Genomic DNA, 26,038 nt, shown 5'->3' with positions numbered 1-26,038 from the left:
CATATGTCATGCTAAAAAAATGAAACTTTACTCTGAGGGCAATGGTAGCCTGTGAAAGGAATTAGGTAATTGAGTCAAGGCTCAGATTTGAGCTTTTGGGACATCATTTGACTGCACTGTGGAGAAAGGCCTGGAATGTCAGCCAGGAAAGAGGTATGGCAGTAAAACAAGCAAGAGCTGATGGTGATGTGAGTTTACACAATGTCTGTGGAGATAGAGAAGAGATATATTTAGTTGCTAGCTTCATCAGGACTTGCTAATTAATTCAATGTACAGGTGGTGCTGAGAAGGAGGAAATGTTAAGAGTGAATCAGGCTTCTGGACCTCCATCTGGCTGGAGGGAGGTGTCTTTCCTTGAGACAGTAAAATCAGGAGGAAAAGCTGTAGGCTCAGGGGCGGTGAAATTTAATTCCAGGCATGTTACATATGGACATCAATTTGAGATGACCTACAGATGGTTGAATATATGAATCTAGAGTTTAGGAGAAATATCTGGGCTCGAACATGGATATGGTAAAAATATCAGCATGTGGGTGTAAATAGAACTCACAAAAGGTGAAGTAATATAAGGGGAGTATAGATTGGGGAAATGAGACAAGCCTCCCCAAAGTGGTAGCCTATCTATTTCTGACTCTCTCTGTCAGGTGGGTGATGTGTCAATCAGCAAGCCACCATACTCATGCCACCACGCTTATACATAATGGCACATATATAATGGCATATTTTTTTCCTTTTTAAAAACTCCAATGCACCAAGCCCGATTTTCTTCATATGTAATAGATGAGGGAGACAGAGATGGAAAATCCATAGCATGACTGTGGTGTGTCTTGACCAGTCCCAAGTAGGCAAAATGTTCACTTGAAAACCAAGGTGCTGTCATTATCAATATTTTTCTAAATCATCAACAAAGATGGTGGAGTTGATGCTAATGGCAGCTGGAAAGAAGAGGATGGGATATGTATGTGAAGTAGGGTGCTTCAACTTCAAAGCGAGTCACTCTCTCCCTCATGAATGGAGGTGCTTATACGGGTCATTTGCTACCGTGGAAATCAATGGGCATTAGAGTTGGAGTTAAGGTCTCAACTCTACAAGCTATCTCCACTTCTCAATAATGAAAAGTTTAAGTGGCCCCGAGGAGTGCTTTGGCAGAAAACATGCAAGCAACGCAGATTGCAGAAGTGGAAGTTTAAAACCAGCTTCCAGTTTTTGCCACAAGCAGGTTAGTTACCTTCTCTGGGTCTATTTCATCATCCAGAGGAGGGCGTTCCCAGATGATCTCTGAGGTGGCCCCAATCACCTGCCAGAGTAAGTCAAGGCACAGACTTCACTGGCAAGTCCTGTGTGCTGAATCCACCCCAGACTGAGGAGGCAGGCAAGTACTTCTAGCCTGGTAGCATTCGAAATCGGGATTTGTCATCACTCAAAGCCCAGGTGGACCATGGCACATAGATTAATTCTTTCCACTTAGTTTTCATTTTGCTCTGAAATATTACTGTGACTACTTTTATTATTTCCACCTATTGCATGCAATCTATGATGGCCATCGCGGTTTATTGGAAGGCCATTTCCCATAATTTCCTTCCAGGTCTACTATCCAGCTGGCTATTTGTAACTCAATACACCATTTCCAATACCACGACTTTTACATTTTATTGTTTTTCTTTTTGGAGCCAATATGTGGAAAAAGCCGACCAGCATTACTGTTAAAGAAAATTGTGCTTCCATTGAAACCATTGCTTATCTGTGGATAGTAGGGCAACTTATACATTTTTAACATTTGGAATTGAAAAGTTTCCTGGTGACAGAGCTAACTTAAACTTGACTCCCCTGACGTTCCCTTAAATGCCGCCAACTCCGCGAGCTGCCCTAACGTTATATACTTGTTTGCTCACTACCTTTTACTCTCCAACTCCATTTGATATATGCTTCCCAGGATGTAGTGGAAACTTCTGGCCCGAGAGGCTGGAAAATGTAACCCCGAATTTCCTACAACCTCAGCTCCACTTTCTCCTGCACTCCCGCCCAGGGCTTGGAGCCCTGTTGTTGTCACGTGGCCCGGGGCCGGGACGGCCAATGGGCGCGCGCCGGCCGCTGCTCGCCCCGCCCCCGCCCCCGCCCCCGCCGAGCCGGGACTTGGCGCTCCGCGGCGGGGAGGCGGCGAAAAAGTTTCTTTTGCGGGTACAAGGGGCTTCGGCGCGCCGACGCTGCTCGCCCTGCAACTCTGCCGCAGGCCGCCCTTCTCTTCGGTTCCCCTCACGCTGCTCCGGTGCACGAAAGGGCTCCGCTGTGGAGAGTAAACGAAAGGAGTTTCCCTGGGAGCGCGAGAGGAGGGCGCGCACACGCGGTCCGGCCGGAGCGCGGGCATCACCCTCGGCTGGAAGTTCGTGCGGGGCTCCGAGCGCGCGCCGGCGGCGGAGCGCAGGGCCGGGCGAGAGGCCGCGGGACCGCGATGGGCGCGCCGAAGGTCCGGGCGCCCGCGGCGGCGCTGGGGCTGCTGCTGTGCGCGGTGTTGGGGCGCGCGGGCCCGGCCGAGGGCATCAGCCGTCGGGTCGCCGCCGAGCGCCCGTGCCCCGCTCCCTGCCGCTGCCTCGGAGACCTGCTGGACTGCAGTCGCCTGCGCCTGGCGCACCTTCCCGAGCCGCTCCCGCCCTGGGTCGCTCGGCTGTAAGTATTCTTCCCGAAGGCGGAGGAGGGAAGCCAGCCGCGGGCCTTGGCACGGGGCGCGCAGCAGCTTTTTCCCGGGCAGCTGCCCTTGGCCCAGGCCTCGAGCGGCGCTCGGTGGGGATGGAGAGGAGCCATCGGGGGACTCGGTCTCCCTTCCCCTGCGCCTTGCGGGCTGCGCTGGGGGGCGGGGAGGGGGGGGGCGGGCGACCTAGATGCACCCGTCTAGCCTCACTTGGGCGAGGGGAGGGAGCCACTGACAACTCGGGGGGGTAGAGTCAGCTTTCTGCGACTGGAGCTTTCCCAGGGGGTTCAAATGCGCGCCCCTGCCTGGCCAGGAGGGGTGGCAACCAGCGGACTATCGGAGTTCTCAGTTCTCCCTAGGAGTGTGTAGGGTCTTGGGGTTCAACTATAGTTTCTACTTGTTATAGAAACTATATCGGGCCCCTTCCCTATACCCCACCAGCATGGAACGCGCTCCTTTCAGTTAGGAAGTCTCTCACTGTCCAGGCTGTGGTAGATAGGCATTCTTTTGTTGTTCTTTCTCCGGCGCTCCATAAATCCCCTTCCTAGACCAAATCGTGGCATCTTCGTTCCGGTGAGAAGTTGGCAAGACCCATCAGTAGATAGGGAAGGGAAGGAGCTAGTTTTGAGAACCAAGGGCGTGATTTCTGTAGCTTCTCAGCACGCCCAGACGGTTTAGGAGAGAGTGCTGAGTGCTATTATGCAAGTTTTTGGATGCTAGCTGTGAAGTCTGAAAACCTGAAATCACTGCCAACTGCGTGCAAGAACAAGGAAAAAAATGTAGTTTAGTTGGAAAGGCTGATTCTTTCCAAATGCCATGTCTTTATTCTCTCCCAACCTTAGTTTTGTTGAAATGGGAGGACTCCTGTAACATGTAAACAGTCAAAAACTTGTGCTTTAAAAATAAAAAAAGTTATCTGTTTAAAAGAAGTAAAAGTACAGTCTATACTTAATAGATTTGGGCCTAGCAGAATTGCAATGGAAATTCTAAATTCCTAAACAATTCTAGTAGACTATCCTAATGTCCTAATAATAATAATAATGGTAGAAGGAAATTGTTTTTAAATCATTGTGCCAATCAAAATATTTTTGAATTGTTGAATTGTTGACCATCGAAATAATATTCTTTGTGTGTTAGCAAACCTTGGTTTAATAAAAAAGTAGAACTGGAGAGTTTTAGATTGATATTTAATCTCTTATCATGGGTTGTCTTATTTAGTAGTTTTTATTACAATTGAAGATGGAGATAAAGGCTTTAACCCAAAGCAGGAAGACTTTCAATTAGTTGTGGCTAATTCTGTTCAATTGCCTCTTGTGGAGGTCATGCTGCCTTATTCATGAAATGTGAATGGCTCTATTGACAACATATGGAACTGACTGGAGGTGAACACCTATGAATAATAGAGGGATGAGAAAAAGAAAATGAATATAGTAGTGCTTCCTGGGCTGTGTTTGGAAAGGCTTGGATCTATCACAAATCTATTTTATATTCCATAGTTTCTCAATATCAAGCGGCCTCATCTCCTGCAATATTTGTTTTTGTGAATTTGGATGTCTTTTAAAAAAATAACTGTATTGCTCTTGATTAGAAGTTGAGTTAAACCAAAAGGGGCTTGATACCTATTTAAACATTATCTTAAAAGTAGCTGACCTAATTAGGATTTTGTTTTGCAGATAATTTGGTGGCACACTAAAAACAAATTACAGTTTATTTGGTTAGCACAATCTTTAATTACATTTCCGCCAGCAGTAAATTGTCTCAATACAAGTCCACATTCCTTAAATGTATGTGAAAATAAGTTCCACTTGTATAAATAAGCACTAGGTCTGTTGTCAGAAGCCCCACTGTGATCACTCATTGGACAGCTCTGTCATTCTTGTACTTGTGTGACTTTTAACCAACTTTGTAGTTGTCACCGAACCATGTGGTCTGAATTCTTTATTGTAAATGTTCCTTTTGTTTGTGCTTAAAGCTCTACAGGTCTCCTCTCTCCACCTTTGAAAGGAGAAGAAAAACCCAAGAAATTGAGCTTTAACTTCTCTGTTACTTGGTGTTTGTAACAGGAGGCATAAGAAAGCTGCTTCTTAAATTTTACATAATGAGAAAAGCTTTTAAGTAGATTGTTTCAGAGTGCAGACATAAGTAGAAAAATGCACATTGTTCTTCCATATCTTGACTTCCTTTCCTTAGGTAATGAAAGTAATGAAAGTTTGCCTTAGGACTAGCTTATGGGAGCACTATTCAGAAAAAGTTTAGTGCCCTCCTTTTTTTGTTGAATTAGCAAGTTAAAAAAAAAATCAGTCTTTCTGTTTGTTACAATTATTTATTTTTTCACGTTATTCGGTTGTAATTTATTGCCATAGGAACCTCACGTGTGAAAAGTTGAATAGTTTGAGCTGTAACATAATGATATTGCAGTTAGTTCTTTCAAAAAATAACCTCTAATATTTTAGTGGAAGTGGCTCTTAGTAACTATTTGAAGGTTGCTTACAACTATCTGCCTTAAAAGGCAGACTTGAGTTGACATGTAGAGTTGTGCTTACAGAGTCCTGAACCTAAAGAAGAGCGCTTGTTAGAGATGTGTTCCTTCGCCAAAGAGGGGAAAGGTGCTCAATTGCCATTGAGAGCTTCAAGTATTATTAAAATTTCGCTGGAATTTCAAAATGATTGTACACGAAGAGATGTTTGAGTTAGTGGGGCTCAGGGGGAAAGGGTCCGAGAGGGACTTCTCTCTGCTGGTGGGATTTCCTTAAGTGTTCGCCTGTTATAAATCCTTCGGTTGGTCTCAGAGTTAGGGCTGGGTGGGGGTAATAGTCCTTATGGTTTTCGCAGCTGTTTTTCTGTATTTTCCAGACTAAAACTTGAACATAGCAGGCTGATTTATGAGTCACTTTGGATCAGTGTCTTAAAACAGCTACAGCCTGGCTTTTTGTGTTTCAGCTTTCCAGATTTCTGCTGAATTAGCAGCTCTGCAGGCCCCAGTGGGATTGATTAAGAAGCGGTGCTGGATTTGCATTTTAAAATGTGACTTGGAAGTCAGATTTCCAAATGCTGAAAGGAAGAAAATGATAGCTGGAACCCATTGTTGTAAATTAATTATTATATATTTATTCGCTTGCTAATATTCAGGAAGATTGTCTCTACCAAGTAGAGTTTGATTTTGCAAGTATTTGGCCAGCTGAGTTCTGGGTAAATAGTTAACACATCCCTGCCTGACCACCTTTTCCTTTTATTAACCTCACTACCAAAAGTTTTTTTGGTATTTTTTTTTTTTTAAGGTTTCTTGGTAACACTTTGTAAAGTATATGATTGTCTAACCACTATGTGTAGCTGTACACCTGAAACCAACACAACATAATATTGAATGTAAACGATAATTGAAATAAAATTTTAAAAAAATTTCAAAAAATTTTAAAAAGATATGCCCCTAAATATAATATAAATGGTTTCTTTTTCTTAAAAAAAAAAAAGTTTCTTGGTGAAGATGTTCACTAATGGGAATCTAAAAATGAATCTGCCTTCCTTATTGAATGTTCTTAGGGGTTTTAACAAAACATGGACATTGTACAACTGGAATTTGTAATGGTCTAGCTATAAAAACAATATAAGGAAGATTTAGGAAAATGTGACATCCTTTAACTGGAAAATAAGCATTTCTGAAACACAAACTGCATTAAGTCTAAATTTAGGTGCATTAAAAGTTTCATGGCTTTAAGTATTTAGCAGTAAAAGTCACTTAAGGGGTGTCTTTTTTTCTCCCACATAGAATGTGGTTTTAATAGTGGTACACAGAATTCAGGAGTGGAAGTGTTGCAATAACTGAAATATGTAAGGTTACCAGCTCTTGCTTCTGAATCAGAAGTGAGTGGTCCCTCAGCATGTGCACTGTTCTCTGGAGGCAGCTTCTCCATTTAAAGGCCTTTTGTTGGAGCTCTCATCCCATTCCTAGTTGGGAAAAATGCTAGGCACTCAGTCTCTTTCCTCACAGGATTGCCTTGCGGAATAACCCTTAAAATGAAGTGAAGAGTATGATTTTAGTTTTTCTAATTAAAAGAAAAATCACCTGTGTTAAATGTAAATGCCAGATTGGTTCCTCCTTTAAAAAAACAAAACAAAACAAAAACCACAGAAAACTTGAAACAATAGGGGATGCAGTTTTATGCCGGTTCAATGTTTAGTTAAGTGGGTCCAAGTGAGACTTTCTGTTGATTCAGGCTACCTCCCAGGTGAAGGGCTCTTTTCCTTGGTTGTTTTTTGAACCCTGTGGGAAATCTGTGACTGTCTGTGGTGCTAAAAGCACACAGGTTTTGTTTGAATCCTAACGTGAGTTGTTGGGCTCACGGTTTCCTTGATGAACTCCAGATGGACCTGAGCGGGGTTTGTGAGGGAAAGTGTCTGGCTCCAGCGTGGTGAGCATGCACAGCAGTGGTTGTAATTGCAGGATTTTTATAGTTTAAAGACTGTGCCAGATTTTTTTTTTCATGTTATAACTCTACCAGAACAAATCTGCTCATGTCTGTTACTGTCTGGTAGGTCTTTAGGCAAACATGTTTCAAATAAAAAACCTTTGCAGATTTGTGTGTGTGTGTGTGTGAAATGGAGAAATCCAGGTTTATTCTCAAAACAAGAATTCAAAGGCTGAAAGGCTCTCTGATTTCTAATTGTTAACTAATGGATGTGCACTGAGTAACACTGTGTTTCTCTGCCTTTTTCTTTGGGGGGCATACTTGTGTGCACATAACAAATGGTTCATGCTTTTCTCCAATCAAATTTGGTTATTTGAAACTTTGGTTATTTAAAAATCTTTCCTTTTAAACACTGAAAGAATTAATTTAGTAAGGGTTGGTTAACCTTTTTCAATAGGAGAGCTTTAAACCATACTATTGTTAGCCTGGTTTTCAATGGCTTTTCAGCCATTTTATTTTCATCGCACCATTTTGAGGACACGTATTCAATATGTTGACAAATATAGAGAAGATAACCAAATATTTGGCAGGTTTAAAAATCACAGTTTGAATCTTAAATGCTGTGATGACTTCCTAGTCTAGAGTATTGTATATGTAGAAGTTTTGTGTTGCTTCTTTTAAAAAAGAATAATGTCCAGTGGAAATTGTTAGGTCAAGTTAGACTGAGTCTTGGAGTAAGAAAGCAGAGTTATTTTAATGATTGAAAAGAAATGTGATCACAGCCTTCTATACATTCTGCTTAACTTTGTTAGGTGGCTAATGTGGTTTAAATTACACATTATATTACCAGATACTGAGATTTGGGGAATTCAGGAGAGCATAGGGGTTAGGTTGTTTGCTACCCTCAGCACTTGCGTGTGCACGCACGCGAACACACACACACACACACACACACACCACACAATGATACTTTAAATAATTTATTGCCTTAGCCCAGAGAAGTAAATGTGTGAAAAGCAATTTCTACTTTGTTTGACTATATAATAAGACACTGATGCTTAAATTTATGATAATAAAATAAAAAGATTTCTTTAGATGTTTTAGTTTTAGCAACCTGCCTAATTAGCCACTTTTCATAAGCCATGACTTCATCATATCAAGTTGGAAGTGAGGAGATGGTAGGGGATGGGGAAGGTGAAGCAAAACAGCCAGCTCACAAAAGGTCTGTTCACCCTGTGCCAAAAAAACATCTCCTAAAACACTTGTGGGCTTAAAGCATTGGAATCTGCCAGCCTCCTAAACTAATTCTGTCCTCAGAGTGTGTGTTTTTTGAGTTTGGCATTTTGGTTACCATCTAGTTTATAGACAGGATGGGCCAATTATTTCTTATGTCATCACCAGTGTTGATAGAGATATTTCACAGATCCATTCTGTCTTGTACATCGTTAAGTGCTATTAGTGATTTTTTTTTAACTACTTATCATTTTATTTTTGTTTTCTCATAGGGACTTAAGTCACAACAGGTTGTCTGTCATCAAGGCAAGTTCCACGAGCCACCTTCAAAGCCTTCGAGAAGTGTGAGTCTTAGTTGTCTTCTATTTGACGTTTGAATAAAATACTACCCATCACATTACTTAACTGTAAAAACATTTGGATTATAATAAATTATTTAAAACTGGTAACGAGTTAACAATAATTTTAAATAATTTTACAGAGTTTCACCTCTATGAATTATAGATGACCTAATCAGCTTTCTTTCTTTTTTCTTTTTTTTGGGGGCATTTATAGGAAACTGAACAACAATGAATTGGAGACCATTCCAAATCTAGGACCTGTCTCAGCAAATATTACACTTCTCTCCTTGTAAGTGAATGTTAGCAGGATGTCATATGTATGTCTGCAGGGACTATGGGTACAGTTGGATATGAGCTGGAGTCAAAACCTTTGAAGCAAAATAAGAAGACTCCCTTCAGCGGGTGATGAGGTGTTCTTTAAAACTGTGGACTTGTTTTTCAGCCCCAGTCTCTCTCTCTCTCTCTCTCTCTGCTAAATTTGAAGTATCATTGTAACAACACAGTTTTTACACTTCACTGTCATTGCTGAACTGGCCTCCAAAATTCAGGGGAGCCGCCCCCATAGAAACATGTATTTGATTATATTCTGTTGACTGGGACTTTACCTCTGGTATTGCTTAATGGTTGGCATGGGATCTCTGGGTTAGGTGTTATTACTTAGTTACTAGTGGAGAATGATTGGAGTTGTTTTGTGAGGAGAAATGGGAGCTTTTAATAAGGCATTGGAGTACCCTCTTTTCAGTGTGGCGCCTGCGGTGGAAATCAAGGTTTCAGAAACATCAAATCAAAATCTGAACTTTTATACAGATAAATTAAATAATGCGATTGAAATTTGAAATACCATTGCACATTATTTTGCAAATACAAGTTTTCAAATAAAATTAAAATGGTGTTAGCTTTTCTGTATGTTTAGGGTGGATAACGTATTCATGCATTGAAGATATTTTGGGATAATCTTGACTTGGGCATTTAAAGGCAGCATTTAGAGTGTGCATGATTTAATTTCTAAAATCAAGTAGTTTACCATCTTAATCTTGAATACTTAAAAAATATATTTAACCCACTGAAGTTAAAAATGTTTTTCTCCTTTAAACAACTAAAGAAAATAACACTATTGTTAGGTGCTTCTGGGAAAGGTGTTGGGAGGGTCGAAATTATACAGTAAATTTCAGGAAAGCTGTTCAATTAATTAAAGTGATCACTACCCAATTGCTTACATCTGGTGATTTATAGAGGTTTGTTTTTACTTAGGGCCCAGGTCAGCTAAGTCACTGGTGCAGCCGCTGTGTCTGCTTTCCTCTGTTTGAATAAGAACTAAGTGACATTTGATACTGATGTGGTTTTTCCAAAGATCAGAAACAGAAAGGAATGAAAGAAAAAGCAGTTGATATTTGACAAATAAACACTGAATTTAAAAAATATTTTTATGCTAGCATTAATACCTGCTTTCTTGTCTTTCACAATTGCTTAAAATTTTGGAGTCTAAATGAAGCACTGGCTTTGGTATGTTAAACATCTTTAGCTATTCTCATTTGACCACAGGGGCCTTTTTTAAATCTCAGGGACTGCCGCGTCACCCTTCTGTCCCTGTCCTGTGTATTGGCAGATTCTGTCAGCATGTTCAAGAGAGCCTTGAGGGGGGTCAGTGCATGCTTCATGGCTGAGAGCATTAGCAGTGTAGTTTCAGAATCTGGATGGGACGGGGAAAACAGTCTTCTCTGTGGCTTGCTACAGAGTTAAAAGCATAAGAACCGGTAAGGAAGTTAGAAAGTTCTATTGGGAATAAATCACCTAGTGATTTTGCACTTTGTAGCTTTAATTTGTAATTAGAAAACTGAAATAAAATATGGAATTTGAAATCATCTTCATGTTTTGTTTGTATTTCACTTTAGTGAGTGCTGAGTTCCAATTTTTGGGGAACTTGGATAATCTCACTTTCTTTCCCCTCAACTTGTTGCAGTACATCTAACCAGGGATTGCCTTACTCATCCGTATAGTGATAGATCCTTTTTTATTACCTAGATCACATAGAATCTGTGAAAAATAATTTATGCGATGGGCTGCTAATTCAATATGGATGCAGAAAAATTGTTCTTTTTTTTTTTTTTAATATATTTTATTGATATTTTACAGAGAGGAAGAGAGAGGGATAGAGAGTTAGAAACATCGATGAGAGAGAATCATCGATCAGCTGCCTCTTGCACACCCCCTACTGGGGATGTGCCCGCAACCAAGGTACATGCCCTTGACCGGAATCGAACCTGGGACCCTTGAGTCCGCAGACCGACGCTCTATCCACTGAGCCAAACCGGTTTCGGCCAGAAAAATTGTTCTTATACCTATGAAATACCTTGAAAATTTCACTTCTCTTCCTGTTTTCTTCTACAGATTTTTTTTCCTGTAGGCTTCGTTGGCCATTGCAGTACACAATCATTGTTTCTAAAGCACTGTTACTTTCTGCCTTGTCTTGTGTAGGGTAGAACTTGTGTGTGTGTGCTTTTTTAATATAGAAGCACTTGAGAGTAGTCAGAGCTAAAAGTTAATACTTAACCTATTTCTGAAATTTAAAAAAAAAAATTGTTGAAGCACATAACATGAGTCAGATTAGAAACTTGTAGCACCACAATTAACCTCCCCCCCCCCCCCCATCTTTTAAAGTAGTTCTCAGGATTATTTGACTTTTATTGTGTCAAGATTTTTTTTTTTAACAATTTGTGTAGGAAATCATTTTTTTCCAGGTAATTTGCACAAGTTTAATAATTTTAAACATATCAAAGAAAAGGAATAATTAGTTGGAGTCTTGAGCATGAGATTTGGCGTCAGTGCTCTCTACTCCTGCTGCTCTGTGCAGTGGGGACCCCTCCCAGCTCGTGGGGCTGACTCAGAGAAGAGCAGAGAAGACCTGATAAGATGCTTTTCCTCTCTCAGCTGCAGGAGCTAATATTGGGTCAGATGGCACCCCATGTCCAGGGATGAGTTTATTTAAGGACCAGTCCTGATGTCAGGGAAACTTGGCATTTGTCTTAGGTTGGCCATTGGGTGAGCATTGAATCTGCTCATTAAGAAACCTCGTTCTCACATTTCTAGGGATTTTTCAGAATATAAAAGGCCTGAACAGACTTGCTTTTCTTAGAATCCCACCCAGTACTAGCTCAGAAGTCAACTGGCATTCTAAGAGCAAGACGTGGTTTATGTTTTTTGTTTATTTTTCTCTCACAGTTATTTCCCACCCATGGCAGGATGGTATGTTTTAGGAAAAGAGATGGAATAGTATTTGGGATGAACATATTTTGTAGTAAGACTGTTGACCTGGCCTAAATGAGTTGTGCTCACCGGATGTGATAGATTTGGCTTCCGATGATGTGCGTGAGCTGCTCAAGCAATGGGCACTTGAAACTTGTGACCTGGGTTGGGTCTTGTTTGAATCCGTGATTTATATAACACTAGTGGCCCGGTGCATGGATTTGTGCACATTGAAAGGAAATTAATTAGAAGAAATACTTTAATATCGCTATTCGCCCTTTCTCTATGATAGAAGTGTCAACCAAATTCACGATCAACAATGACAGATCGAAACACGTGCAATTGGTGCCAACAAGAGCTTTATATGTATCATGCATGCGTGAGTCAACTTAGCCTTTGTGTATATATATATATGGAATAAACTTGCTTAATTAGACCTGCTTTCTGATTTAGCTAAACTTTTTCCAGCCCAGTGAAGCACCCCAACTTCTCTTTCAGGTAATTGTCAGCAACACAGCAGTAAATATTAACATGAAGCAGATTATTATTGTAAAATATATAACTGCACTAGTGTTTGACTATATTCTGCGCAGTGAGAAAACCTGAAGTCATTTTCAAGGTCCACCATTTCTTCTTTTCAGTCGGGTCAAGTTTCTAAACTTTCTAAATCTCCAATTTCTGGCTAATGAAAAGAAAATAGGATTCCACCGAGTCTCCTATCTACCTACTCCAGGACTTCTGTGAGGATCAAATGAGATGAGGCATGGGAATTCACGCTTCACAGACATTTGGTTAAAGTGTAAAATGTTTGCACTTGGCTGTAAAGCAAGTCGTGTTCCTGGGCTGAAGAAACTCGAAGGAGGCTAGTCACTAGGGAAAGGAAGCCAAGCGTTGCTAGGTGACGTCATTACCCAGCGCTCACAGCCACCGTTTCCAGGTTGGGTTGGGCTATGGGCCGTATTTTACGCCATGTGGTCTTGGCAGCATTGGCTGCGATTTGGTGGGCTGTCGCTCTGGAATGGTGGCGGGGCCTGTGTCCCACTTGGGGGAAGCTGAGTGTTGGTTTGTGGGCACCAGGTCCGTGGTGCTATTTTTTTTTGTAAATAGCCAGTGCGCATCATGGCAGCTCCTGTGTTGAGGGTCTGCCCTCTGGTGGTCAGTGCACGTCATAGCAACTGGTTGGACAGTCAGAGGGACACAGCATATTAGCCTTTTATACATATATTATATAGGTAGATTATTGTTGAATAAGGGAGGAGCTATCAGTCATTGAATAAAGCTAGTTGAGCCTTAGTCTTGACATTGATGGTTTATATGGTATTGCCCAACACGCAGATACTTGCCTATTATCTTAGAGATGAAAAGGTTTAGGTGAGTGAATGTCCAAGAGGTACCTAGAGTACCTGTTAAAAACATAGATTTCCTGACCCAGTCCTTAGAAATTCTAAATTAATGGGTTTGGGTGGGGGCCCAAGAATATCCATTTTAACACATCTGCCTGGCTGATTCTAAGCAGAAATTACGTAAATATTTTTGGAATTACTGACGGAGTCCAGTTTATCATGATCAAATAAGCATTTTCTCATTATTTCTTATCTCAAAGGTAGAGCATTTCTCCCAAGTTCATTGTTTTCTTCATAATACTTATTTTTCCAGAGATGACATTTGTCATCCTTCCCAAGAAGTTGTTATAAAAAATGATCACCTTCATGGGTGGGACCCTAAAATGGGTGCTCTACCAATGGAAAAGCATTGGAGAATTTCAAGCAGGTTGAGGGGATCAGGTTTGCTTTCTCAAAGTGTCACCCGGGCTTTAGTGTGGAGAGGGGCTTGGAGGTGGCAGGAGGGTGGTTTCACCGGGGCAGATGATGAGGAAACTACTGAGGTTGGCCAGGAAGGATGATGGCACTGTTCTTCTACAGAGCAGCTCCGTCATGTCCATTGAACAGTGTTAACTGTGAGCGCACATCAGATGGCTCAGCATTAATTGCTGGCAGTTCCCTTTGCTGGGTTTGTGGCCGTGGACAAGTTACTGTCTGTCTGTGTTTCCCCATCTATGAAATGAAAATAATAATGCCCACCTCCTAGGGTTGTGAGGATTTGGAGAGAGAGATGGGTAAAACCCACTGGCATATGCTCAGTGAATATAAGCCATGATCATGATCGTTATTCCACTAAAATTTGTGGAATAAATGAACAGTGCCAGGCTCTGTTCTAGTGCTGGGGACACAGCAGTGAACAAAGCAGACGGAGTCCCTTTTATCAGGAAGCTTCCATTCTCGTGAGGGTTGAGAAAAAATAAACAAGTAAACAAACTTTAAAAGAAAACTTGAGTTTTTCATAAAGACTCGGAAGCCAAAGGAAAGAGGCCAAAGGGATCGAGAGCTCTGGCTGTTGCCCTTTAGGGTGGTAGGGGAAGACTCATTTTTGAATATTTACCAAATCCTACAATGTGCTTGGTACTTGTTTTAGGGTTGAGATTCAACAGTGAACAAAATAGCTGAAAGTCTCTGCCCTCAGGAGCCGACCCTCTCGTAGAAGGAGAAAGACAAAAAGTAAAATAAATAAGAAATGTGGCCAGAGGTGATAAGTGCCAGGGAGAAAACTAAAGCAAAAAGGAGGTGGGAGAGTGTGTGGTGGGAAGAGGGGTTGACAGTTTTAAGTGGGGACTCATGGGGTGACAGCACTTGGCAGGTGACAGTTGAATTGGCCTGAAGGTGGGGAAGGACGCCCTGGGGGGCACCTGGGGGTGGGGGTCATCTCCTCATTTCCTCTGCCCTCTTGCCTTGTCTATCTTGATTTTGTTTGTACTTTTCTCCCTTTCTATACTTTGAGGCCTCTGTGGCTCCCTCTTGTTTTTCCCAGCACTTAATGTAGATGTATGGCATGTAGTTGGTGCTTAATTAGTATATGAATTAAGGAATACTTATGGAACAGCCGCATGCAGTTAGCATAATTCAAACAGATCTCCTATAAACTTGGTCTATACCAGTGACTAAAAATTTACAGTGGAGACAAAGCATACCTGTGTTCCACTTAATTTATGTTCAATTATGTGTGCTTGGTTAAAAAAAAAAGATTATAATAACAGCAATAATAATTAAAGAAAAAAGAACAAGAGAAGTAATTTAAGTAGCATAAGGATTTAGCTCACCACTGTAGCCAGTGAGCACATGCCCTGGAGTGTGTGCGAAATGAAAGTGTTTGGGAAATTAAAAACCCCTTCTCCCATTTCTCATTGTTCTAAGGCAGGGGTGGGGAACATCTGGCCCACGGGCTGTATACGGCCCAGGAAATAATTTGGTCTGGCCCTGCCAAGGCATTAGGGGTGAATTAATTAAATGTTTGACCAAATACAGCAGGCTAATTTTTAGGTTGATAATTTTGTATGGCCCACGAATGATGTTATAAATACCCAAATGGCCCTTGGCAGGAAAAAGGTTCTCCACCCCTGTTCTAAGTGAGTATCTTGACCCGCTGAGCATGACTTAGGACTTCAGAGATACAGATTTTTCGTAGCCCCTTTGCCCATCACACATGGGAACTGCATCATCAGGTCCTGAACTAAAAATCCAAAATACAAAACTGGCCCTATGTGGGACTCATTGAGACAGACAGAAAGAAGATGTCTGCCTAAAAATTATTTGCTAGTATGTTAAGGGATCTTTAGGGATGTATTCATGATCGCTGGTCCCCCCCCCCCCCCCCCCCCCCCGCTCCACTGGTTTTAGAACCTAGTGCCATGTGTGATGGGGTTCCATCACGTCATGTCCTCCTGTGTTGGGGATGCTTTGGGGAGTCAGGGAAGTATGAGAGTCATACTTGACTCCAAGATCTGACGTGATTTATAAAGAACAATCCTGGGCGGCGGGGAGTAGGGAGTATTGGGAATTTATTTGTGTGGCACTGTAGGATTCTGCGAAGGGTGTGACTTTTCTTTTATTCTTCAGTTTTGAAACTCCCACAAGGACAGCGTGTGTAGTTCTCCACTGGCAGTTGTCACACATCTCATTCCGGGATAGGACTCATGTCCTCCTGAGCTTTCAGTCCCCTCAGAAGCCCCGTCCAGTCTCTGGCCCATAGGAGATGCTCCGTGAGCATGAGTGGACGAGAGAGGCCACAGGCCCCTGTGCAATAGTGGAGAGACCTGAGCTGGGAGTGGGGTACGCAGGTTTTTGTCTCGGCTCATACTAATGACCTGTCTGGCTTCGGGCAGAGTTAATGAACTCTCCTTTGTTTATCTGTAAAAACAGGGTAAGGTGTTTCTCCATCTCTCCTCTGGCTCCGGGGAAGGATCAAGTGGCACGGTGTACAGGAAAGGGCTCTGAGCAGAGTGAGCAGCAACAGCTGCTGCTGTTACAGCTGCAGTGGGCCTGGCGGGGCAGCAGAGACGCCAGGCCGTGAGCCAACGTGGGTTCTGGAACGGGAGGGTCACAGGAAGAAGACAGGATTTAGAAACATTATCCTGGCAGCAACAGAGAAGGGAGGAGAGAGAACTTTGCATTTGGGGTGAATTTTCAGGAAACGTTTGTTTTCTTCAAATAGTTTTAAGAAGTGGGTGAGCATTCAGTTAGAGTTAATAACTGGACAAGGGCTTGTGTACTAAAAGGTAGGTTTTGAGCTGTTTTAAAAGATTGCCCTAATAGGCCTAATAGGTGCTAAGTGCTTGGGAACAAAGACAAATAAGACTTGGCCTCTACTTGGAACAATGATAGCAGGGGAAGAGAGGCAGTACAGAGATACTGCTAGGAGAGTGCTGCCCTGGGGTAGAGAGATGCTCGGGCTGCCCCAGTGCAGAGCTGTGTTTTCAGGAAGTGTAGACTGTGGGTGTGTGAGGTCTAGGGCAGTGGTCGGCAAACTGCGGCTCTTTGGCCCCTTGAGTGTGGCTCTTCCACAAAATACCACGGCCTGGGCGAGTCTATTTGGAAGAAGTGGCGTTAGAAGAAGTTTAAGTTTAAAAAATTTGGCTCTCAAAAAGAAATTTCAATCGTTGTACTGTTGATATTTGGCTCTGTTGACTAATGAGTTTGCCGACCACTGGTCTAGGGGAAGACAGAGACTTGGGTAAGTTGGTGCGGATCAGCTCAGGTGTTTTACAGGTTTGGGGAGTTATTGCAGACTTTTTAATGCAGGGGAATGGAATGATTACACTTCAGTTAAGCACAGATTCTGCTTTTCTCCTTTTTCTCAAGTAGTTATTAAATGATGTTCATTTTCTGAATCAAGTGCCCTGAAGACAGACAGATAACGTGACTTTGCTGTTTAACAGTTATGACTTACCGAATGCCTGTTCTCCATCCATCCTTGGAACTTTGAGCCCTGCTGTATGTTATGGCCACATCTCTTTCCTACAAAGGGAAATTGGCCATGGGGTGGTTGTCATTTGCATATGGCCTTCTGAAAAGGGTACATGTGAACTAGTGGTTAGAAATCTGATCAACAGTGTTATGTTACTCAGATACCGAACCCAGTACTATATCCAATGGCAATTTCATTCATAAGCATGCATTTCCCATTTCCTTCCAAAAATCAGACTAAGAAAAAAAAAATCAGTTTGGGAGATAGTGATTTAAAAGATTATTGATGTGTTGCATGGCACATACTTTATTTAAATAATCAAACTCAATTTATAACTTTTAAAACATTGATATTTTAATAGTTCACAACTCAGAGATAAAGCTGCCTATAAGGAAGGCAAGCATTATATACGTTTTCAAATGCTGATGTAACTGAGTAATTTTTTATCTCTGCAGTACAGCTCAAAGTGTTATTAGTTGTTTTTAAACCAAAACCTATGTGAGTCAATATTTGAAAAGTGGTTACCGTTTTGTCATATTAATTGAGGCAATTGGGGAGCAGCTTTAGTCAAAATTAGAGCTTAAGTTTCTGGGGAATCAGGGAGTGTTGTTCTGATTAAGTGGACATAAACCATGTTCCATCTATACTCATCTGGGTATAGATAAGTCCATGGAATTTGATCACCTTTAACTAAAAAATTCACTCCAAAATGTATGCTCTATCCATGTGGATGAATGGTCCAGTGACTTCATGTGTAAGGGACATTGCATTAGAGGGCTGCAGACTTCACCAGTACAAGCCAGACGTTATTGTGCTTCTGTGGAAATAAGCTCATGAAATTCAGGTCTTACAAAATAAACACTTGCACATGTTAATATGATAAGTTGTGTTCTTTTATTGGACTTTTAAAATGTTTATATGTGATTTGCACATAAAGGAGTTTACTGTACATAAGGTGTGTTTGTGACACTCTCTAAGTTTATCTTCACATTTACTTGAAACTGCTCCCCAGAATATAAAAATCTGTGCTCATGGCTCTTTAACCCTTCAGGAATTTCCCATTGCTCTTAGGTCAGGAGCAAAATCTTCCTTAAGGTATACAGTGCTCTGGATGATCCGAATCTTCTTTTCCCATTGAGCCTCCTCTGAATTCCTTCCTCCCAGGAATGGGCCAGCTCAGTGGTCTGCAAACTGCGGCTCGCGAGCCACATGCGGCTCTTTGGCCCCTTGAGTGTGGCTCTTCCACAAAATACCATGGCCTGGGCAAGTCTATTTTGAAGAAGTGGCGTTAGAAGAAGTTTAAGTTTAAAAAATTTGGCTCTCAAAAGGAATTTCAATTGTTGTACTGTTGATATTTGGCTCTGTTGACTAATGAGTTTGCCGACCACTGAGCCAGCTCATTCCTGCCTCAGGTCCTGTTGCACATGCTTTTCCCTCTGCCTAGAAAACTCCCCCTCCCCCAACTTTTAAGCCAGGCTTAGGTTTCCCCTTTTATATTTTCATATCTCCTTCATAATATATGCTGTCACATTTTTCAGTTGCATGTTTGTGATACTTTGTCGATTTCCCCCACTGGAATGAAACTTTATAAAAGCTGAGCTCATGTCTGTTTTCATCCATGTTGGCTCCCTGGCATTAGTGCAGAACCTGGCAGATGGTACACACTGCGTACGTGTTTGTTAGATGAATGGACAGATGGTTAACCCGGTCCAAATTAATATACCTAGTTAACTGTAGAAGCAACTATTCCATTAATCTTTGTTCCTACACACTTAAAAATTGCATTAATGCAACTTTGTTTTCCCAAGGTAACAACATTATTAGATTTTGGCATAGTGACCCGTTAAGCAACTTTCTTCATTCAGTGGTGGTTCTTGGAGCCTGTAAAATTGACCCCCAGTCCTTTGACTTGACCCTCCAGTGTAGCATGCTACAAGTACTCCTGTATTATATTTATCCTGAACCTACACCATTTCCTCATCCCTTCCCCCAACTTTATGCTAACTAGCCCTTTTGGTTGCTGCTTTGAAGTATCAAGTACAACTTCTGCCAGAGTCTTCTCTAGGCTAAGTGAGGCTTGCGCTACCAAGACAGACAAAACAATAAAGCTATAGCTAGTTGCTTTTCATGACTGGGGTGGCAAGATTCAACATGTGTTTGTATCCTAGCCTAGTTGCTTTTCCTCCTTCTCTTCCTTATGTTAGTATCTCTGCTATCTCTTATCTTCCTTAGACCAGAGGCCCAGAGCTCTAGTTGAGTGGAGAGACTAAAACAATGAAATAGAGCTCTAACCTGTAAGACTTCTTTCTTTGGCTGGAAGTTGCTTAAGTACTAAATTCAAAACATGAAAGGAAAGGCAATTAAAAATATAAGCACCTCCTTTCTAGTGCTTAAAATCACCTGCCTGGCTGTCTCCCTCTCTCTCACTAAGCTTTAGCCAATAGACACAGTAGTCTGTAGAGTGAGGGAGACAGAATGAAATAGGAAGGTAATATTTATGCTGCAAGGACCATGCAGTATAGAGTAACCGTGGTATACGTTCTTGGACGGTCAGTTTCACAATGCATGAGCTGCTTTAAATGTTTTCATAACAAAACAAACATGGAATAGAATCAGAATAAGCATAACTTTTTAGAAAAAGAGATGCTTTTTGAACTTGGTCACTGATTGACATGTAATCCTGCACAAGGTATTGAGGGTGTTACTCTTTACCGATGTCAGGAAAGTAGTCAGTTCGTTGTGTAAATCCCTCTTTCTCTTATTCTCCTCCTGTCTTTTTTGCTTTCAATTCCTCACCACCATCCCCATTTATGTATCCAAAAAAAAAGGACAGAGGAATTAGAAACAGTTTGCTATATTATATAACTGGTCATAACTCATTTTTGGTTAGTGTTGCGTGTCTGTACTCAATCTTAGTAACTTAGAATTGGAAGAGACGTTTCTCCCTGTGGAGAAACCTCTGAAAGAGGGGTTATCCAACCTCCCCTTGAGCACATCCCGGGACAAAAGCCCACTTCTTGGGGAGGAGCCCTTCCATTGTGAACAATTCCAATTGCTAGGCCTTTTTATTTGGTGAGCTCTGCCCTTCTGTGGCTCCTCTACCTATTGTCCTAGCTCTATGTGCTGGAGAGAACAACTTCCTTCTATTTCTGCATTATAGAACAAGACTCACAATATAAGGTTTTCATAAAGCCTTCTTTTCCCCAGCTCAGAGTCCAATTCCGATTTCCTGTATGAGCTGGGGTCTAGGCCAGGGCTCTCCGGTAGCTCTCTGCCATGAGGGGAATGGGCCGTGTCTGTGCTGCCACCTGGGTACTGAGCACTGGAAATGTGGCTAGTGTTGCTGAATTTTCAATTTAACTTAAACAATTTACACAGGCACTGGCTATTGAACTGGCCAGTGTAGGTCCAGATTTTTAAAGTCTTCCCCACATACACCTCGTCTAGCATGGCAGTGTGAAATATTGTGCCCAGAACAAATATCAGAGCTGTGGTCTTAATACGGAATATGGTTGGACCATCATGACTCTTGCCCCAAATACTGGAAATTAAGGAAGCTTATGATTTTATTGGCATCTTATGGACCATGTTGTAGTATTGTCTCATAGTGAGTTGTCATCAGCTGAGATTCCCCAAGTCTGTTGTCACTTTCATGAAAATTGCTTTCAGATAGGCCTTTTAAAATGATGGATTAAAAATCCAAAACACTACCTTATCCCAGCTTAATTTCTCTGGTTGCTTCTAGACCATCATTTTAGTACAGCAAGAGGTTTTGGATCACAAGTCATCTATTAGATGAATTATACTTTCATTCTGCAGCACCTACCCTGGACTGTTCACTCTCTACCCCTTTTAATACAGATGGTGGGCTGAATGCATTCATTTAACTCTGCAACTTCCTAAATTCCCTTAAAATGAAATTAAAGGACTGCACACTGATGGGAACAAAGAGAAAAATAGGAGACAGTTCAAATGAAAGATGCCACAAAAATTTTGCAAGCGAGCAGGCACACTGTACCTGACTTCAGAGAGAAACTGGAGTGGATCCCAAAAGAAGCAAACATTTTTTTTTTTTCTTTCTGCAGAACCTCAGAATAGTTCATGAACTCAAGACCTGTAAAGGTGGGGTGCAGAGTAAGACTAGACATGGGGGATTGGTTAAACCTCTTTTATAAGAAGCCGTAAGACCTCCGGATCCTCCTCTAAAATTCAAAGCCCCGTGACTGCCCCTCCCCTGGTGTACAGAAGAAATTTACTCTTTGGAGATTTGAAACAGTTTGGGACACAGGCCCAGCTGTGGACTGAGGGCAGCATATTCTGCAACCAATGAAATGAAGTAAAATCTGCGTACTGAAACCCCCCGCCCTTCAGCTTATTTTCCTGTTAGCCCTCCCAGGCCCTAACCTTGAAATTGCAGGATTTGAGCAATAAGACGTGGAGATGACTGAGACTCACAGTCAACAGGTCCATTCTACTCACAGCCCTTAACAAGCTTTTCAGAGCTGCTTTTTATTAAATATGAATGGGTAGCCAGTGATCACCAGACTTTTGAGGAAGTTTCTAACAATGAAGACAGAGTCCGAAAGAAATGGGAGAAGGATATCCGATGGAAGGAGATGGGAACTTCAAAACAACCTAATATCTCTGGAGATAAAAGAATAGAAAAAAAATAATAAAAATATTCAGAAAATAAGGAGTTCAGTCGTTAAAAATACAGTAACAGACACTATTAAAAGGTAATAGAAGGGTTGGAAAAAAAGTCGAAACATTCTCAAAAAGAAGAACCAAAAGACAGAGGGATGGAAGAGGGGAGATAAAAATGAGGAAATGGGGAGATCCAATAGGAAGTCTAATGCCTGTCTAATTGGTGCGCCACAAGGGAGGTCTGTGTAAATAGAAGGGAGAGAATTATCAAAGATACCAAAAAATTCCCCAGAACTGAGAAACTCATTTGTAGGTTGAAAGTGCGCCAGCAAACAAGAAAAAAGAAACCCCAAAACCTACATTAAGGGACATTACTGTGCATTTGCAGAATACCAGAGAGAAAGAGAAGCTCTGAGAGGAGAGGGGGGAAAAGCAGATCAGCTATAAGGATTGCCAGTGGCTCCCCCAAGGGTGCTCCTAGCAATATCATCATCATCGGGGAACCTGGTAAAATGCAGATCCCCAGTCTCCACCCAGACCTACTAAAGAAACCCTGAAGGTGGGCTCACCAATCTTGCTTCAAGAAGTCCCTGTCCCATAATTCTGATGCCTGCTGAAGTTGAAGAAACACTGGGATAGAGAATCAGAACCGCTTCTGGCTCCTCAGACTTACAACTATAAGGGCAATAATAGAGCAAAACGAGGTCTTCAAATCCTAAGGGAAAATGATTTCTAATATAAACTCTGTACACACCCAAACTGTCAATCCTATGAAGATATTCCAAACATGAATATCTCTCTCTCTCTCTCTCTCTCTCTCACTCTCACTCTCTCACACACTCTCTCTCTCACACATTCTCACACTCTCACACTCCTACTCATGGTTTCTTGGAAAGCTAATGGAGGCTCTGCTCTGCCCCAGGGAAATGAGGGAGTAAACCACGGAGGACTGGGCAGCCAGGTAGTGGGACTCCAACAGAATAAAGATGTGAAGCCCCCAAAGTGAGCCGGGCTCTCTAAAAGGCTGCAGCTTTGGCATGGTGATTGTGTGAAGCCTCTGCAGCAAACCTTGTCACTTCCAGTGTTGGTCGTCCACATCTCGAATCTCAGCTTCTTCGAGCTGGAAGAGATCATTCTATTCCTTTCCTCTTGTTGACAGGTGAGAAAATCAAGGTTCACAAAGTGTAGTAAATAGGAACAGAATCAACGTCCCCTTGCTGGGGAACTGTAGTTTGAATTGTTGCTTCAAAGAGACCCTACTTAAAAAAAAAAAAAGGAGCTCCTACAGTTTAACAGGTTGGTTAGTGTATAGGACCAGAGGCTTATGTTTCCTTTTGCTGGGTGATGGCTATAGTGGGCATAACATTTTCTGACGTGCATGTGCATCTAGAACCTCAAGTTACATAAATCCTTAGGGCCTACTCTGAACTTTGATCTAGAGTTTCTGGGCTAATCATGGCCGGTCACTTCAGGGTCTTGAACCCATTCATTTAGGCCTGACTCGGTGGAACCAGAAATGAATTAGAAGTTCTCTCCACTCACAAGTAAATCACAAGCTAATGGGAAGACTCAGACTCCCGGCTTAACCATAGCAGTGGTCTGGCATGTGGGAATGGCTAGGGAGGGCCTCTGTCTCAAAAGAGAAGGGGGAAATTTTAAATTTCACTGGAGTTAATTTTATTGCACATAATTAAATTGTTTCAGATTACAATAATTGTTCAGTAAGTATCTTCTTTAGCATCCTAAATGGAAAAACTTGCTCTTAAAGTTCTGTTTATATAAAGGACTAAATTGAATTTATACTTGGGGATCAAAAAGAGTTGTTTTGTATGTGGTGTGAATGGCTTTTTGACTCATTTCTTTTTTTCATTTTTAACATGTGTTATAATTGCCATATTAATAGGGCCCTGATTATTTTATTAAGACATTGTGGCCATCATTATGATGTTCATGGTCCAAAAGATAATTATATTTTATATTGACCTGGCTTTTAGCTGAAAGAACTGACTCTTTGCCCCTCACATTGGCTCATTTGCTACTTAGTATCATTAATTCTTAATCAAGAATCTCCTTGCTAAAGTTGCCTCATTTGGCTTTATTCTTTGATGCCACAGTACCAGTGGACCAGTCTAAACATGTGTTCTTTTAATGAAACTTAATTACTTTTTTAGAAAAAAGATGAGCAGAGAGAGTTTATTTTTATCTGCATGGAAGAGGTTCTTTGCTTGCCAAGTCTCTCTGTATAAAGAAGCCTAATATTATGGGGTGTTAGTATTCTAGCCAAGATAGTTTTCAAGGAAGCTTTCTTTTTGTGGGGGAGGGGGTGAGAGTTATTGTTGGAAGTATAAGTGCCCTTTAAAGTGTTTGCAAAATGTAGTGTTTTCTTTAACAACTTGTAATTCCTTTATAAATGATGTTAAACTGTTTGCTTGCAAGTTATATATAGAAATCAGAATTTCCTTGGGGCCAGGCCGACTCTCCCAGTCAATACAGTTAATATACTTGCTCTGTGGTTGTATGGAATGACCACAGATTCAGCAATTTGTTAGTTGCAATAGCTGAATTGGACTTAAGGGATGTGGTTAGAGAAATGCATTCTAAGAAAAGAGGGCATTGCAACATATAAAAATATAGTTTCAAATTAAATTTCACTGAACACACCCTCTCTGTAAGGAAAGTGCCACACGCACATACCTTCTCTAAATAGCCAAGACTGCACATCTTCACACATCCCAGCTGCAAAGCCTTAAGCTCCCTGTTATCTGGTGCAATAGGTAGGAGACAGTTGGAATGATTGGCAGATACTTCTTATTCATCAAGAAGTTACAGTTTAATTGGTCCAGGAATTCCAGTGCGAAAAAAACCTGACATTCTGGTTCCTCACTAACAAAAAGAATGTTTCACTCCGTGACTCTCCTTCCAAACTCTGGAGATAAACTAACAGCATCTATATCCACCTATGAGTACATGAGGTTCTTTTAAGACTCTTATGCTTTCTGGAGGTCACAGTGAGTCAAAGAGTAAAATCAATCATCCTCATACTGAGTGGTTATGTCACTAACCTCATGAGTTATATTTTACTGTTACTAACTTAGTCTGGGTTTACGTTTAGTGGAGGTGTTCAGAGTATCAGAACCAATAAGCGCATTTCTTACAGATGAGGAGAATACATTTCTCGATTTCCCTAGTGACTATAGGCACACAGTAAAATGTCAGCACTGGCTCTTCTAGTCAGCATCTCACACCTGAGCAAGAGAGGACCATCGTCTGTGCTCTGTGCATTAGCAGGTCTCCCGTGTCAGCGATACAGAACACGGTGGTAACACAGGTGGAGGGGATGAGAATTCCAGTAGTGCCAGAGATGACAGAGATGGAAACCCAAGCTTGTATGTCAGGGGAGAAGAAAAGCACAGCCTGGGCCCTGGGAAGCCAGAGGAAGACTGGTGCTTCACCCCCAAAGGGGACATCTAGGCACACAGTCACCGTCACCCCAACGTGCCATCCTGTGTCCTCTGCACCTCCTGGTGGTGCGCCTGCACTTGGTCTTGCTCCTGCACCTGGTCTTGCCTGCCTCCCACGCGGTCTTTCTACCCACTGCTGCCAGAGCAACCTTTCTAAAATGCACATGTGATGGTCGCCCCGCCATTTGAAATCCTCCGTCCTCCTCTTCCTACTTGATCCTCAGGTAGAAGCCAAATGCCCACATGCCTTGCAGCCTGCCCACCTGACCTGCTGTTAACTCCTTCTAGCACCTCACACTTGAACTTCCTCTTTCTGCAGTCTCCACCCATGAGCACTATACTTCAGCCATCAAGGCTTTCTTTTTTCTTTCACTTCCTCAAAGGGAATCAGTTCTTGCCTCACTCTCACTTGCTTCTGCTTGGAACCCGAGGGGGCTCCTTGCTGTGGGAAGTGTTGCTGACCTCCCGCCCCCTTCCCACCACTTTCTAGGAGGCTGCCCTTCCCTCTTCCACGCCACTACTTCCTCATCCTAGCACTTACCACTTTAGGGACCACTCCCGTTTGCCTGCCTTTTCTCCCCACTGGCATGTAAGCTCTGTGAGGTCGGGGACCATACCTACCTTGTTCATTATTAGATCTCGAGCACTCTCAGAACAAATGTCATCATTCAAAATGGTAACCAGTCACGTTGGCCTCTACTTTTAAAGGCTTTTGGCAAAGTAGGC

General features: G+C 42.0%; 1 protein-coding gene across 1 annotated transcript in view; it reads left to right on the top strand.

Annotated features, from left to right (window-relative positions):
• The first annotated feature begins 2,135 nt into the window (after positions 1 to 2,135).
• The window catches only part of LRIG3 (leucine rich repeats and immunoglobulin like domains 3), a 50,910-nt gene continuing 27,007 nt past the window's right edge, over positions 2,136 to 26,038 (top strand). Inside the window, exons 1-3 of the mRNA XM_079774495.1 lie at positions 2,136 to 2,664; positions 8,598 to 8,669; positions 8,881 to 8,955. Coding sequence (XP_079630621.1) covers positions 2,450 to 2,664; positions 8,598 to 8,669; positions 8,881 to 8,955 — 362 coding nt within the window. The 5' untranslated portion in view covers positions 2,136 to 2,449. The remainder of the gene's footprint in view (positions 2,665 to 8,597; positions 8,670 to 8,880; positions 8,956 to 26,038) is intronic.

Source organism: Cnephaeus nilssonii (genome assembly GCF_951640355.1).
Source record: "Cnephaeus nilssonii genome assembly, chromosome: 6".
Classification (NCBI taxonomy): domain Eukaryota; kingdom Metazoa; phylum Chordata; class Mammalia; order Chiroptera; family Vespertilionidae; genus Cnephaeus; species Cnephaeus nilssonii.
Note: the sequence above shows the minus strand (reverse complement) of the source record. Positions and strands in the feature narration are given on the sequence as shown.